The sequence below is a fragment of the Bacillus rossius genome, chromosome 1 (genome assembly GCF_032445375.1).
Source record: "Bacillus rossius redtenbacheri isolate Brsri chromosome 1, Brsri_v3, whole genome shotgun sequence".
Taxonomy (NCBI): domain Eukaryota; kingdom Metazoa; phylum Arthropoda; class Insecta; order Phasmatodea; family Bacillidae; genus Bacillus; species Bacillus rossius.
Window position 1 is genome coordinate 312,101,422 of NC_086330.1, and position 17,551 is coordinate 312,118,972.

General features: G+C 37.6%; 1 protein-coding gene across 1 annotated transcript in view; it reads right to left on the bottom strand.

Annotated features, from left to right (window-relative positions):
* The window catches only part of LOC134527941 (chaoptin-like), a 58,305-nt gene extending 42,543 nt beyond the window's left edge, over window positions 1-15,762 (bottom strand). Inside the window, exons 1-3 of the mRNA XM_063360991.1 lie at window positions 15,727-15,762; window positions 3,746-3,911; window positions 1,874-2,018 (exon numbers count right to left, since the gene is read on the bottom strand). Of these exons, the coding sequence (XP_063217061.1) occupies window positions 1,874-2,018; window positions 3,746-3,911; window positions 15,727-15,762 (347 nt within the window). The remainder of the gene's footprint in view (window positions 1-1,873; window positions 2,019-3,745; window positions 3,912-15,726) is intronic.
* Between the last annotated feature and the right edge of the window lie 1,789 nt (window positions 15,763-17,551).

A 17,551-nucleotide genomic window follows, 5' to 3' on the forward strand; every position in this document is an offset into this window, starting at 1 on the left:
ATATCTATTTAATACCCATTCATAATTTGGTTACCCAAGTGGGACTATTATATAAAAGTTACATAGTCAGCGAACAACGTGTAGGCAACACCAGTACATGTACACACACAGGAGGTGTACAATACACTGCAGTTTTACTTGCAAAAATAGATTCTGATTTTTAAGGTCACGAAACAACTATAGTAGCCTTTCAATCACTTTATTTATTCTATTAAGTTCATTCGTGGCATCCTTGCACCTACGATATACATTTTAAGCTATGCTAAAAATAAGTGATTTTTTTTCTGCCCTACATATGGCATTATAGGCTAAAATTTAATATTTTGAGACACGGCTTTTAATGAGCTTCAATAAGAAACTTTCCTATTTACAGAATTTAATTTCATTTTTTTAAGCTGTGAAAATAGCAGAATCAGTAAATTGGAAAGATAGAGAAAATTCTAATGAGAGTTTGTGTTTATATTACATTAAAATTGATCATTATAACTTATTGACAATTTTCTATTAAATACCGTAGCAGCAACTATTACATACAAAAATTAAATTTTAAAAAATTCAGCCTATCAGTAATTTAAACAAGGCTATGTGTGTGTATTACACTGCAAACATTGCAAAATAAAATGTTTGATTACTTATTATTTCTCTGCATTAAAAACGATATACCTATATATTTAAACAAAAGATACTCCAATATTTCTTCGGTTGTTACTAAATAAAAAACCTTACAAAAACCTGATGGAATAAATTTGTTAAGACTTTTTCATAGCAGCACGAGTTAAGTGTGACATAATTATACATCATATATACCTATTATTGTCTTTAACGCAAAATTGCCTTACGATTTTTGCAGAGATTTGTAAAATAAAGCTGAAATAAACAAGAAAATATGGGTTTGTTTACAGCAGAAACCCTTTTTGTTCATTTTTGATTATGCAAAGAAGAAATTCGACACAAAAAATGTTTAAAAGCACTTGTAATGCAATATGAACACTGCTGTATTGAAACCCAGATAAAAAAATGACATTGTTTTATGTAACCTAAACGAGGCACAAAATACCATCCACCATTACACTTTTTTAATATTTATATTGGGTGATAATCGTTCAATGAAAAACTTAGATGCATTTTCTGCTGTGCAGTTTACCCGCTCGCCTATATCCATGTTTATTCAATGGTTGGGGCAGGCCGACTACCCGCATATCCGCAGTGTTCGTTGCATTGCATACTCGGGCAGTTTCAGGCGCCGCACCAGCACAGGCGAGTTGTCTTTGGAGCGTCTCTTGGGAGCTACGTAGTCACAACGCTCCAGTTTTGTTGTGTGCTTGTAACACACGAGTTATTTGTATTGGAATGCAACACCGTACTTAGAAATTTTAAGAAATGTCGCTGTTTGTTATGAATTTAATAATTTATTTTTTTCACGAGAGCAGGAAATTGTTTTGTTCGCGTTGAATAATTTTGATTGCTTCGCAAGGCCTTGGGTTAAGTTCCTCAAGAATACATGGCATAACATATTCTGTTTTTGATTTCCATCAGTAACTAATGCAATTTACTGAAATCATTTTACTATTCAAATTGTTAGGGTAAAAACATCTTGGAAATTATTTAATGATGCGTAATAATTATAAATTTCTCTTGGAAAATGCTATAAATATTTATAATTTTAAGTTTATTTCACATTGTTAGTTTAACAATCTTGAATTCTTCTAACATTTTTGAGCGCTTTTTGCGGCAGTTAAACACTAGAAGTAGCTGAAGTAAATCAATGTTTAATATGCATGAGGCCATTCACTCTGCCTACTATCACAGGGTGTGTGCAGGTAGGGAAATAGGGAAATACAACACTTGAGTTGGTATTGAAGGAAGCACTGACCTGAAAGCCCGGTTTCCTACGAACTCCAAGCGGTTACTCATGAGTCGCAGGGACTCGATCCGGGCGTCGCCAAGAGCTTCGCTCTCCAGAGCTTCCAGCCCGGAGTCCACTATGTCCACAAGCGCCACTTCCCCGCCCGGAAGCTCTGAAACAAGCATGCCGGACACTGTTGGCAAGACTGCGACTCTGTTGCTAGCGCGCATTACGTGACTCACGAACTCTCGGCTATGTGGTTGCTGATTTTTTCCCTACACAATTCAACCAAGAAAACAATCATGCTTATCGCAAAGCTGAAATACGTATATTCTGGAAATTTATTTTTAAAGATATTTAATTTGTCGTTTATTGTGATATTTATAGATTTTATGCTTTCGTGGACAGAGTTAAAAACTGCTCATGGGCTGTAAATATTTTCTTGTGCCCGTCGTTTAGGTACGCCTGGTTGCAGTCATCTTCAAGGGCAGTTAACAACCTGTTTCCCGAAGAAAAAAAGGTACTTACTAGATCACCTTCCTTTGTACGTGCAAATGTTTTGTTCTTTTAAAAATTACTTCCGCTTAAGTGATTTAAACTTAGTTTTAAATGTATGCGTTTTCCCAGTTAATAAATTTGGACATTTTAAAGTAAGTCAAAATTTAATTCCAAACATACACTTTACCAAGGGTGCAAATTGCGGTTCACTTAATAATTTAAATACATGGATTGCATCGGAAATGCATTCAAAGATTATTTCACAGTTCTAACTCATTGCTTATTTTTATAAAATAATATGTTTCTTAAGAATTCATTTTCGAAATTTTTCTCAGGAAAAATTAATATTAGTAAACGTAAAAAAAATTAAATATACCAAATAAATAAGATTTTTTGTCATATTTTAAAATATTCACAATCACACATTCATGAATCAATATTTTTTTTTTGTTATTTAGATAAAAGAAATATTTTTAAAAACATTCAATTAAACATATTTTAATGAAATAACGTATTAAAAATTGTGGTAAATACTTGTTAAAAAAATTCATGGTGACACACAGAGGATTTAGATCACGGAACCTTCAAAATAATCATGTACTCTGAATAACTTGATTATTTACTCTATGATACATTGATACATTTTGGTAATAAGATGTTTAAATCGATCCCATGACCCTCGGAATATGAGAGTGACGCCTTTTATATCAAAGCCACCCAGAATATATAAGTAGCGTATCTTGACCGGTACTGGGAGTGTGGTGTTGGTGTCGATGTCCGCCATATTGGATTGTGACGCCACGGCGGCTATTTTTGGTGTAAAATTTCCTCAAAATTCCCCAAAAGTGAATTAAATTTTTAAAAATTCATAACAATTTCCATATTTCGAGAGAGGATTATTAATTTTGAGGGAAAATTGGCCGTTTTATTCCTCATAAAGTCAAAATTCAAAATGCCTCAAAATATACTTTGCCTTTTAAAAAAGAAAATTCTTAAAACTGCCGTAGTCTCCTAAAAGCTAGCCGACCTAAGCCGCCGAGGTAATGACCTTAACATATACCATAACCTTTTTTTTTTAATTTTTAACAAAAAATCAAAAATAAATTTCAAAATATAAAAAAAATTACTTCAAATGTTAAGTTGCATAATCCATTACAGTCATCGTTTGATTCCCGGCAGTACTCGCGCACGCGCTTATCTAAAACTTTTTGAGTTACTTTTTAATTGTGACCTTGAACCAAAACTCTACAACGCTTACAGTTGATACTGTTAAATATAACTGGGACATTCTTTTATGGACATACTGTATTTTACTTTTAAAAAACGCATACGGTTATTTCATGTTTTCCACAAAAGCAGTTTTTTATTTGGTGAATAATTGTAAGACAGGCGGTGACTGACCGGGGAACGTCAAGAGGGGCACGCCCAGACAGCTGACGTGGCTGGTGTTGGCGGCTGCCATCTTGCAAGAGCACATGGTGTTGAAGGCGCAGGGCGCGTCCTCCTGGCAGCGGGACGGATGCACGTGCAGACAGACCAGCAGCAGCAGCCAGGGCCCAGAGGCCATCTGGGGACCAGCGCAGTCCACACACACTCAGTCCGCAGTCCACACACACTCAGTCCGCAGTCCACACACACTCAGTCCGCAGTGCACACACACTCAGTCCGCAGTGCACACACACTCAGTCCGCAGTCCACACACACTCAGTCCGCAGTGCACACACACTCAGTCCGCAGTCCACACACACTCAGTCCGCAGTCCACACACACTCAGTCCGCAGTCCACACACACTCAGTCCGCAGTCCACACACACTCAGTCCGCAGTGCACACACACTCAGTCCGCAGTCCACACACACTCAGTCCGCAGTCCACACACACTCAGTCCGCAGTCCACACACACTCAGTCCGCAGTCCACACACACTCAGTCCGCAACCCAGAAGCCGCTTCACGACTCTTGGCTCCCGGGCCTCTGCCGAACCCGCGTTCAAATCTCAGCAGCCCGTGTTTCAGCATGTCTTTGCGTGGTAAGTGTGGACAGGTATCGTTGGCAGGAAATGGGGAACAAGCGAAATCTTTATCCCCTAGCAATAAAAAAAAGTATAAGGTCAATGGAGATATTTTCATCCGAAATCTTCAAGCCTTTTTTTTTTTTTGGTTGAATGTATCTGACGTTCTGAAGGATAATTTTCTTTAACTCTATGTATCATTACAGAGGGACCCCAAAATTCAATAGGAAGACAAGCTAAACTCCCAAATCTTGTATGATCTTCGCCGTCTTAAATTGGTCCACAGTGTTTCTAACACTCCCCAAGGTAGTACAAACAAATAATAAAAAAAAAAAACCAAAAGCAACTGAACGGCAGAATAACATTCAAGTCCTTCAGAACTAATTTATTTTCTCTCGCGGACAGCGGCCAATGAACGAATGATTAAGACTGGACAAAGCACAGCAGCATCAAGTTCGGTTTGCAGGTCAGTGAACCCACGAATTTTCCGAGTCTCTAAAACTTATTAATATTAAACTTAAAAAGTAACAGCGCTATAAATTAAAGGGCGAGTAATAATAATTTTTAGTTTTTATATTCCATGAAATCTTAAAATTCTAAAAAAATTTTTTTGGCCGAGCAATGGTCCATATGTTTTTTTTAATCAATGATAAAGCCGGAAAGGAGAGGACAGGAAAATTACCCATACCCCTTCTATCAATGACACTATGGTTTCATTCCTTTAAAGAAAAGTCTTTCAACCGCCTAACGCCTTCGCTCAAGTGCAGAGTTTCAAAGAGAGGGGAAAAAAAAAAATCGGAAACTCACTCGAAGTTGTGCTTAAACCATAAACCAAAGAAATAACGACTTCGGCCATGAAACCCTTCAGCCAACAATCCGATCTCACTAAAGGCTTTTCTGAATTGGCTGCATGATCAAATAGTATAGAATTGCCATAATTTGGGATGCGGTGTTTTTTCCCTCTCCACTCCGGTTACCTCCTAGTCACTGTCGCCAGCCTCTCGCCAGCTGGTCCGGACTACGCTGGTGACACGGGTCGATCCTCCTTGAGACGGGGAACAACGCTTTACGTTACTTGTTGGAGCACAGTCGCGTTATATGCCATAGAACAATAGTCTTTACTATCTCAAGACTTGTGTGAAGACTTGATAAGTTAAACTTTCCGGCTGCAGTACACTATTTGTTGCACCACTTGTAAGCCACAGCCGTGATTTACATATGAAAAAAGTGCAATATTAATATTACTTTATTAAAAAAAAAACAAGTCTGCATTTGTTTAGTACGAACAAGTTCAACACTGAAACATGTTATGAAAATATCTCGAAATGCATGACAATTTAATGAAAGTCTTCCATACGACTGATTTTCAGTTTCATTTAGTATAAATACCAAAATATTTAAAACATTTTTTACATTATTCATGAAAATAGAACCGTGCCACTTAAAGTTATATTTCATAATAACGTCATTCTGCTATAATCGTAAAGACGGAAAAAATATGTCAATCATTTCTTTAAATATTAATATGAGTAATCTAGAACCGAAGACAGTGTACCCTAGCACAGAATTTTTTTTTGTACAGCAATGAAATGAGCTTAAATTATTGCTAGCCGAAAACGTAGACAACAAATAAATATTTACAAACGATATAACGTACTGTAAATAAATGCAATATTATATAATTACTGTTAAATAATATAAAATTAAAATAACACTAATAATTTAATTCCTCAAATGAAATCACTATTTATGGAAATAAAGAGTGCACAGCATTTAAATATATCTGACCACATATAATCAACTAACAATAAGTGGTTTACTTAGAAAGTTATTAAAAGATATATATATATATATAATACTGCAAATGCTTTGAAATTTTTGCTACGACGTTTTATGCACATTAAATCTCGTACTTAATTTAAATCCGGCAAGCTTCTGCAATTCACATTAAACTTGGATTCTTTCTAAATTTGTATTTTAGACTAAATCTGGATAACAATTTTAACAATACAAGATGTCCATAGAAGAACATCCCAGTTTCAATGGAATATTAAAGCCGTATAATCTTCAATATTTTTTAAACAAATGATAATAAAATTGAAAGTTAACTAACCTAGTTTTTCTTACAAATGTTCACCCTCTACTAATAAGCGTAATTGGGGAAATTACGTTCAGGAGTCGCCATTTTGCGTAGGTGGCGCTGGAAGCGAGAAAACAACAAAGCAGTACTCGCCCATGTGCTTATCTAAAACGGTTTGATTTACTTTTTTATTGTGAACTTTAACCAAAACTCTACAAAGCTTACAATTGATAATATTAAAATTTATAACTGGAACATTATTTTATTTTACAGTTCACAAAAATCAATTTATATAAACTCTACTGGATAAAACAAATAAGTTTATAAATATGATAAATATAGATTTATCTTTTCAATGAAAACATTGAATCTTATTTACGTAAACAAAAATCAAATTACTCACATTTTTTTACCGTCAGCATCAGAAGCGGATCCAGAAGGTGGGCTAAGGGGCTCAAGCCCCCACCAAAAGCATCTGAGTCCACTATTGTTTTAGTGTTTGCCTTGATAAAACCTAGCCTCAGATGGGTCAAGCCCCTCCCAAACCAAAATCCTGGATCCGCCACTGGTCAGCATCTTTTGCACGCTGGATGGTTATTACCTTATATGAAATAAAATTATAGATTAATTTCTTATCTGTCTGTACTCACCAGGCGGCAATATTTACGTTTTTTATGGCACATGTAAATGAATATTTACTTTAAATGAACATAATTTTGTATGACATTTTCAAAAACATATATTTGGGGATATTTTATATCCCCTAGTTTCACTCAGAGCCAGTAAAGTTTTCAACTGAGTTCATTTTATAAAATTGTAACCATTAATGAAAATGAAAGGAAACCAGCTTGTCACCATCAGCTGTTGAACACTCGCCTTACGTCACCCGCTGCACATCGCACGGCGCGGCGCTAGGCCGCTGGCTGACACAGGCTGCGAGAGACACGTCTGCGCTGTCAGCAACCTGCCTGCGCAAGCAATTGTGTTTTCATCACTGCCAACTTTACTACCAGGAACTTCGTGCCGTTTTCACAGTAACATTATGTCAATATAAAGTATCAGTATCGTCAGTATCATTATCATCTTTGCTCTTGTAAGTACAAACATTTTTTTGGAGAGTAAGACATAATTTATTCAGTATTAGAAAGTTTTAATTCTGGGCTGGCCAGCACTTTCAAGTAAGAAAAATCAAACCATAAAATATGTCTGGCTAATTAAATGGATTGCTAATTTCCTTCACTTCAAGTAACCAGTGTATAATTTGGTCATAGCTTCCGAGCATATCATTTCGTTCACATGATTCTAAAATTACGTAGTAGAAATAGTAACTTATGTAGGCAGTAGGAAATCTGAAAAATTTTAAGTAACTAGAATTTCATTTTATAATTTAATTCTTTGTTAAACTCTTTAAAAAAGAGTATAAACAAGAAAAACTAAATAAAAAATCCAAATAAAACACTTCAATAAATTGATTATGTAACCAAAAATTTCTTTAGCCTTTCTTCAGGTAGCAAGTTCACCACCTGGTTCCTTGGGGGCTTGGTCACTGAAACATAGCGCTCTTGTGGCGGAAGGTGACAATTATAGCCAAACCATTCGAATCACTTGATTGGTAAACCCAATGTTAATTTTCAAGATATTAGGAAACAACAAATATACTTAATATTCATTGCATAGTCCTATACTTAAACTCAAATATATATATTCTAGTCTTTGACTTTTTGAGGAGTCTTCCCCATCTACTGTAAATATGAAAATAATATTTTGTATTGGACTAAAAGTAGTCTATAATAGTCAGTCCGAGCCCTGGGTTCTGGGTGAGCAGCCGAGGAGCTGATCTGTTTTCTTGGATTGTGATTCCAAGGCGGCCATACTGGATGACCTTGACCTTTGACCTTGACCTTGACGCCGGTGAACATTTTGGATCCGCCATCATGAATCCACCATAATAGGTTTATGCCATTTCGAAATATATTACATCCGCCATTTGGTTTTCCGCCATTTTGTTTTATAGAACTTTCCATCATTTTAAATTATGTCATAGTTGCAATTTTCGTTATGGCCACCATCTGGAAAATCAGCATTTATTATCAGAATTTTTTTTTTGAATTTATAAAAAAATATTAATTAATAAAATTTTAATCAAAACGAATTTACGTCATGGAGTTCGGAGTTCTAGGTTCAAACCCGGTGAGGGCAAAAATTAAAATGGCGACAGTAGTATGTTTTGGTTCCTCCTGGGACTGGCGCTGGCGCGTGGTGTGTGGTGGGGTCAATGACCGACCGCCATATTGGATTTATGACGTCTCGGCGGCCATATTGAATGACATTGACCTTGAAATATGACCTTGACCTTCAAAATTAGCCAAACATCGACAAATTTAGCCAAAATTTCAATTTTTTGGGGAAAAAAACGTCAAAAATTCTCAAAAAATTCTAAAATTCAAAAATTAGGATTACGAAAAAACCTCAAAATACTTTTTGCCTTAGAAAAAACACAATGTCCTAAAAATGGCTTAAGCATCCATGTCTAAAGCCTCCGATAAGCCATTTCTAGGAATAAGGATACCATGACCGCCATCTTGGATTAAGACGTCACCGTTGCAATTTCCGTTACGGTGACCATATTGAAAATCATTAATTTTTATGTTAGAAAATCGGGAAAATTTTTAAAATTTATAAAAAATAAATAATCAAATATAACAATAAAAATTAAATAAAAAATTATTTTAAAAAAATTACATGTACACTTAATAGTTGAAACTGTAAAGGTGAATATAAAATGTATTCTTTTAATTTGAAATACGTATTTTTATATTTGTAAATATTTAAAAATTCTTCGACCTGCACGTCGAGCTCTGAGAGAGGACACACACAGTAGCGGTTTCAACGGCCGAAGCGGTGCCTGGAGGTGGCTTGTGCGTCCGGGGTGGAGGGGAAGAAACTGCAAGCACAGACTGGCACGCACGATGCATCAGAGATCAGCTGTCTGTCGACTGGCTCTGCCTCTCCTGCGGACACTTGACGAGGGGATACAGCAAACACACCGCTCCATGCATGCACACAGTTTGGAGAAATAAAAAAAAAACTACACGAACTCAAATTGCTTTTACACATACATTTATTTGAATAACATTACACATAAATTTTATTTACAAATAAATGTAGATACATAACATTACACAAGAAGTTAATGTTTCAAAATATCTCTTTCATCAATCCATTAATCAAACTCAATTCCCATGGAAGAGCTAGGGAATTAAGGCCTTACCCTTTTTGCGTTTCAACACTTTTTCAACGAGGAAAGTATTTGGAAACTTAGTTTTTTTGTACATCATCTTGGCAAAACCCACATAATTTTTTTTTTTACATTTCAAATTTTCCTGAAAATATGTTCTAGGATAGGCATGTCTTATTATAGAAACACGAAATAATTCACCAGTCCAGTTTCCCTTATAGGGTCTATGAAATCTTCGAATTTTCGAGATGCGTAGAATGTCACCGACATTAGCTTTAGGCTTTAGCGGATCCAGTCTCTTGGTACTTCAGTACACGGTTCTAAGCAGGCTTCATTTTCGTGGTAGAATTCACAGTGGAATTATTGTACTTGCTTATTAGTTGCGGTAAAATAGCCAACCACTTGTAATTCCCATTCGCTGTAAAATGCCTATATAGTTTATTCTTAATCGTCCAAATCGCACGTTCAGCTATTGACGCTTTTACACCGATAAACATAGAGTAGTGATTAATGCCATACGTTTTCATCAATGCCTTGAATGACACATTAAAATATTCCTTCCCATCGTTCGTCTGCAATAATAACGGCCTCCGTTTTTGCTTCAATATATCCTCCATCGAATTTGTAACATCAGCTGCAGTCTTTCGTTTCAAGGGCCTAGCAAAAATACCTGAATTTGGAATAAGTGTCAACAAAAAGAAGAATATGCCTGTAACCCTTGTTTACAAATGCGTATTCGAGCATTTCAATCAAATCAGAATGCCAATTGTCGTTCGGACCTTTGATTACGATTTTTCGGCGTGGATTATTACATCTTGCGGGTTTATGCAACTCACTCGCTATGGCGTACTTTGTCATGATTATTTTTCGATGTAGCCCGCTTCCTATAATTATTCGATAATGGACACAATCTTCCCGCACTCGGTGATGCCAACAAAAGTCTCAAAAATAATTCATTGGGGTCGTCCCAATGAACATAGTCAATTTTTTTACCAATATCGAGTTTATGTAGTCCAGACCCACAATTTCCGAAAAAAAGCTAGCTATAATTAGATATTTTTCATGTTCATAGTCTTTAAATCTTCGTGGCACCGGGCTGTTGATTGCGAAAACTGCATGATATTTTCGCAAGTCTTTCTCCGAATACCTTCGTGTTTTTTTTTGCCAAACATCAATTCACACAGGCCGCGAGTTACTTTACCCGCACTGTATGTTATCGGCAGGCAAGAAATATACTTCCTTCGAACCGAGGACCCATTTATTCCGGCGTTTATGCACACCATAAGTCATGTTGCTTGTTCCAGACGCATAAGAGGCAAAGTATTAGTTCACCAGTAGTCCAAGTTCGGCCCCCTTCTCATGAAATTTCTTTTTGAGAAATATGCCATGTTATATTTCGTCCCCACCAGAATCCGTGCTGATATCATCCCTTTGTTCGAGACTTTGCTTACGTTTCTTTGCGGGTGTAGACGTTGTCTCTTCTTTTATTTCTATTTTAACAGATTTTTCCTGCATCTCTTCGCCCCTCCTGGTATGAAACTATCTAGACATGCACTCAATGATTTCAATACCTCCTCCCTACGAACTTCATCGGCTAATACATGTTGCTTTGCGAGCAAGTACTTTGCACAAATGGCGTCGATCACCTCGTGCAGTCATTTAGCTAAATCATTTTTTTTTATCCATGATGACTGGGAAGCTCCTTTGGTCACCAGATGCGAATTAAGTTTGGACAGAAGCGAAGTCATCGTGTCTTTGCTCAATCGATACTTCGATCATGTCGAGGCCTCCACACGCTGGTTATGGCTAGCATATACTCTAGTAATTCGTTTTTCACACTTTCTACTTTTTGAGCCAGTAGTGAAATGTATGTGCGGATATCATCGTCGTGAGACCTGAGAGCAGTACGTAAGTCTAGACTGCCACGGCCGAATTTCGAAATTCCATGACTCATGTTTGCGATAAAATTATCGAAACCTTGTTTGTACCTTCCTTGTACAGAGGCCAGTCAGTCATTGACTATTATTTGGAATCCCTGCTCGTTTTTTCAGCACAAGGGGCACATATAATTGAATTCCTGGAAATTTATGTTGGAGTTTACGTGATCATCATAAGCTTAAAGTAAACTAAGTTCATCCATGAGGAAAAGTACTATGATGTTCACGTTGTCTCGTAGAAATGCTTTGGGATTCGACTGCACGTCTGACACAGGTAAATGCAGTCTACGGCATGTCTGCACATGCAAATGTATACTTGTATTATGCCTTGCTTCTCGCACATGACATCATCAAAAACAAACAAGGAATTGACTCTTGCATCGCTAGGAGGCACCACATCTGCATTATCATTAAATGGAAATACTCCAGGCCATACAACGATTGTAGAACCATAGCTAGTCCCTGGTATTTGGTTGTTGCAGCGACTTGGAACAGAGGCACACATTTTCGAACCTTAGGCCGTTTGGTTCTTCTAGAAACCTCAGTAGAACGCATGTTTTGCCGCAGTTGGACGGACCTACCATAATGCATTGTACGGTAGAAGTAATAACGAGACGTGCCGCGAATCATACGAACTAAATACACCATCTTGCGTGATGCACACGGGAAAATACACTTCTTGATTGATGACTTGCGTTGCAATGACAAAATAAGCGCATTTATAGTTTTTAGCTCAGTATTCTGTGATGAGTTTTGCGAGCAAGTCCGGAGAAGGACTCGTAAACTCGCTGATAAAAAAAACTACCATTGCAGTTACACATTCCCGGATACAGATTCTGTGGTTCAGGAACGACTAGCTCGAGGTGGCGTGGACATTAATTCTCTTGGCAAAAAGTTCAAGCGGCACGATATAGTCCATTCCCTCAGCAAGGATCTGTAATATAGGCACCGATTCGATGATATATTGGTACAGGAAGCCGAAGATATAAGTATATCGTCAAACGCGTGACTAGGAGAGAAAATCGGGGCATGGGGTATATCCAAAATCATGAAGGCAAATACTAAATAAGGAACAGGTCTCGTCGGGACAGGCTCAGCAAGACCAAGCAATACCAACATGGAAGCCATTGCCATCAGTAAAATAATGGTGCAGGAATTTACCTACGGACTCGCAAAGCTGTTCGAGGCATGAGGAAAAAAGAGTGAAAAAATCCTCATTTCTTGGCCGAAACTTCCGCTCACCAATATAAATTTAATTAAGTATGCTCGAACATTGAAAATACCAAATTTCTGAGGCATGTTTATGCGAGACACTTTACCTAGCAAGCTAAAGACTTATGAGCACGCCATTATTAATTTATATGTGTCTACAAATTGTGGTACATGCAAGATATTTCTAATACATTACAGTGCAAAATTTTGTGTAGAAAAAAAATTGACTTTACGAAACTTGGGACTAAATGTACGATGCTCGGTTTCAAACCGAAAATATATGCTGCCAACAATTTGCACGTTTCCACATGACCTGTAAATATTATGTCAACAAATATCATAAGAATAAACTGTAATTTGGGAGACAGTGTTTACATAAATGGTAAAACAAGTAGGTGCATATATACGTTTTCCAATAACAAACCACTGGTATATTAAGCTGATACAGGTGCCACAAAGCTTTATTTATTGGCCAGTTATTACCAAGACAGTGCACGAAGTAGTTGTCTCCATAGTTGATCATAGTGATAAATTTGTAAGTTTTCGCGAAGAAAAAAATAAAATTACACCTGCACTTGAAGCAATGGGCCTGATTTTTGAAACTTATAAAGCAAAGATAAAATACAAACTCAGGACCAATCTGTTACGAGGCCGCGGCGCATTAACACCTCTTAGCATTGTTATGACTCGCTCTGAGCACTCTGGCAAGCGGCTTCGAGGATCGCCCTGAGTCAAACACGAGGTGTCAGCAATTTCAACACCGCCAGCGAAACAGCGACGCGGGTCGCCGCTGCGAGAGAAAAGGGGACAACACGGAACATCAACACGGACGCGGACAGAAGGATAAAAACGACAGCCACCGTCGAGAAGGGGCTTCTTCTGGTCACCGGCGACTGGACGGCTGGAGTCGTGACATCGGAACCACGGAGCGCCGTGTCCTCGGCCGCCGCAGTCCGTCGTCGAGATCCTGCCGCGAGCGCGACCCAGCACAGCGTGGGTCAGGAACCTGCCGAGGTGTGGTAGCGAGGCTCCCCGATCATTGTCGGAATTAGATGACAGCTAACACTGTAATAGTACGTGACAGTAAATCAAGTCTCTATATTGAATTGTCTTTCATTCTTAGTCTTGAGCCTCATATCACCCTGTCTTAGAAGAGTCAATAATTGAGATCATCTATAGTTGAATCATAACAGCATGAAATATCTCCATGGTATAGTTTACAAAGTGCACAAGTATGACAAATGAAATTCTCAGCATATGGGAAAGAGCTGGGTTTAACGACTCGATCGATAAGGTCGAGTACTACTGCTACACATAATATCTTCAAGGACCATATTCGCTCAGAAGAGAAGTAAGAATTCTATTAAAGCGACAAGATATATACACACTACCTTCACAGTCGTTTTTACTTATAAGAGGCACGCTGACAAATGCATTTGGCCATGGTTTATTTCAGTCGAAATCGAATATTTAATTTATTCAAATGAGTCACATTTGAGCTTAACAACATTTCTATAGATGAGATATGAGACCCTGGTGTTACAGCAACTATAAAGAATTACGTGTCTCTAACAACAGATAACCAGATCACAGAAAAAATTGCGGTTTTTGAATTGAAAATTATTTTAAGGTCCCTATATACGAAGAAGGACTTTTCATGCTTCTTGGATTCGCCAAAGATTTTAGAGAAATATTTTCAAAGCCCGTCAAGAACTTGTGTTCATTATCGCGACCTTAATGTCATCATTGGAGCACCAGAAAATGACCCTCAGCCAGTGATAGTCACCGTCATTAGCATAGAGTGGTTTCTTCCACACACAACCATCAGTACTAAGGAAAGAGTACGACTGTTGAATTTCGTCAAGATGTTAAATGCCGGTATAAATTGATTTCGCAGTTGGAATTTCGTAACATGTCAAAGGTCAAGGTCAAGGTCATTAAATATGGCCACCGTGACAGCAGTATTCAATATGATGGTCATAAAGAAAAGTGCAATGGTGATGTTATAATTCAAGATGGCCGCGGTGACGTCAGGGCGGTCGGTTTGACCCCCTCCTCGCTCCTCACTCTTCTCCTGTTCCAGTACCGGCTATTATATACTACCTACAAGTTTATGGTATAGTGTCTTATATGTATGGTATATTAATTTACAAAGATACATCAACTCGTATTCCATATCCCAGATTAATTATTATTGTTTAATATTCATGACAATTCTTCATTAACTGTATACAATATATTAACGTCTATTATTCATTATTGATTTATAAATAATATGGTAGACTTAAAAGTCATATCAACGAATGCATTTTTGCATAAAATTGAATTACTGTAACTTGTGTGTTCACAATTTCTGGTGCCTTCATCAATGTATTATTGATGTATCTTGACTGCTGTGTTATCTATCGGAGTAATTTTGGCACACAATCACAGAAACAAATGAAAACATAAATAATAAGTTTTATAGAAAAAAATTAGTAAAAACTTACTACAGTGATGCTGGAGACACCTTGAGAGATAAAATTTTAACGTCCAAGGGTTGTCACAGCATTTTGTTACCGCTCATTTCTTAATGGGATATTCTTGTGCAGGAAGGTATTGAAATATACTCTATGGTTTTAATTTTGTATAACACAGAACACGAAAATGAACCGGAAAATCTGGTACATAGGTACCTTCCTAAACGTGTTTACTGTAAATGGCAGATATGGTATTTTTTTTTGTGCATGCGATATAAATCCTTTACACGCGCCACTTCATTTGAATTTTGATGATGCGCGCAGGTAATTACTGGTGACTCTCTTCTGTAACAGGAACTCCCCATTCATAAGTTTCCCGTTTTCAGGTTATTTTTTTTAATTAGCGTGGCTGCGTGCGCGCGTTGCACAGGACAATCACTCCCCGACTGGGCGAGGGGAGAGCGAGGGGGCGCGCCGCGTCATCTCGGTCTGATGCGGGACACAGTCGGGCGCGCCAGGCTGCGCCGGATTGGTTTCGCCGGGAACAGAGATGCGCGCTGCTCATTAGCCGTGCCAGCGCCCAAAGGGCCCGGCTCGGTTACACTGGCCACTTGCGAGTTTGCCGCCTCCAGCCTGCGCATCCGCGTTCCCACGGTGGGGTTTTCCTTCGATGCGTATGCGGCATTCAGCACGAGTAACTTTGCGAGAAATGGGAACGGAATTCGGTGAACGGAAATGAGTGAAGAAGATGGCGGACCTACGTGTGGCAACGTAAACCTGTATACAGACACGTTCATAAATAATATTAGGGGACACACCAAATGCATCGACGTGCAGAATGTAACTTTTTGATAGTGAAACTACCTTGGAAAATGGTCATAGTAAAAAGTAATTTCACGTTTAAAAATACAGTATACTGGTAACACAATAATTTTTATAAATATTCTTATTCTTAATTCTAAGTAGGTTTAATAGCACAGCGGAAAAGTGCGTGCTTGTTGAACTCGAGGAATATAGTTAAAATATCGTCAATGTAACAGCGTTTTTATTTTTGACTTTTTAATAACATCATAACGTAAAATATTATTCAATAAACTTAAATTTGCTCAATAAGGTTAAGGTTGGTCTGTAGGAAATATTTACAGACTGATTTCAGTCTTTTAAGAAAAAACAAATACACACACACATACTTAGTGTTATAATGTGTGTTTTAAAATTTTTCAGGTTAATATTTTAGTAATTTCATAGAAGTAATACTTCCAAAATATGCGGAAACATTATATTATTTACTATTTAGTGAAATTCTAACAAGATGGACAGTAGTATGTAAATGTATTTCCTAGATCAGGGTTCAGGGTGTGGAGCCGAGAGCCGGCTCCGCCATCTTGGATTTGTGACGTCACGGCGGCAAAAATTCCTCAAAATTCCTCAAAAATGCCTCAAAATGACTCAAAATTTCCCGTTTTAAGAAAAAATTTCCCGTTTTATTCCTCAAAAATCCCAGCGGCTAGAAATGTCCTGATAGAGGCATAAGCATCCTTAACTCAAGCCTCAGTTAAGCCTCTATCAGGATGTGACCTTGACCTTTGACCTTGACCCCGACGGCCATCTTGGATCCACCATCTTGGATGACGTCATTTCGTTTTCTCGAACATTCCGGCATTGTGTTATCGGCCATTTGAATTATGACGTCACCGTTGCAATTTCCGTTACGGCCGCCATCTTTAAATTTATTATCCGATTTTAATGAAAAAAAATTAAAAATTATAAAAAAATTAAATAATAAATTTTTTAATAAAATATTTAAAAAAAAAAAAAACATTTACGACACGGAGTTTGGAGTCCTCGGTTCGAACCCGACGAATGCAAAAAAATAAAAATGGCGACCGATCCTTCCCTCGCGATGGCTGCTAGCAGACTTATGTCAATGCACATATACCATCAGGTAGTATGACGTCATGTCCGCCATCTTGTCCTCGTCTGCTGGAAGCCATCATCAGTGTATCGTCGACGAGAGTGCGCTGACGCCATGTTAGTTTAATTCTTATCCGCTAGAGTGCAGTAATCATTTATTATTGCTGTGACACCCGACATCTTGTCATTTGGCCGCCATCTTGAAAATCCGTAATTATTTAGCTAGAAATTCGGGAAAAATTCCAAAATTCATTAAATAAATTTGTAATCTATATACTGATTGATTAGGTCGACTAAGGTCCTTGGTACGATCTAGGGCGATGCAAAAAAAGTAAATATAACATCAATTTAACATAAT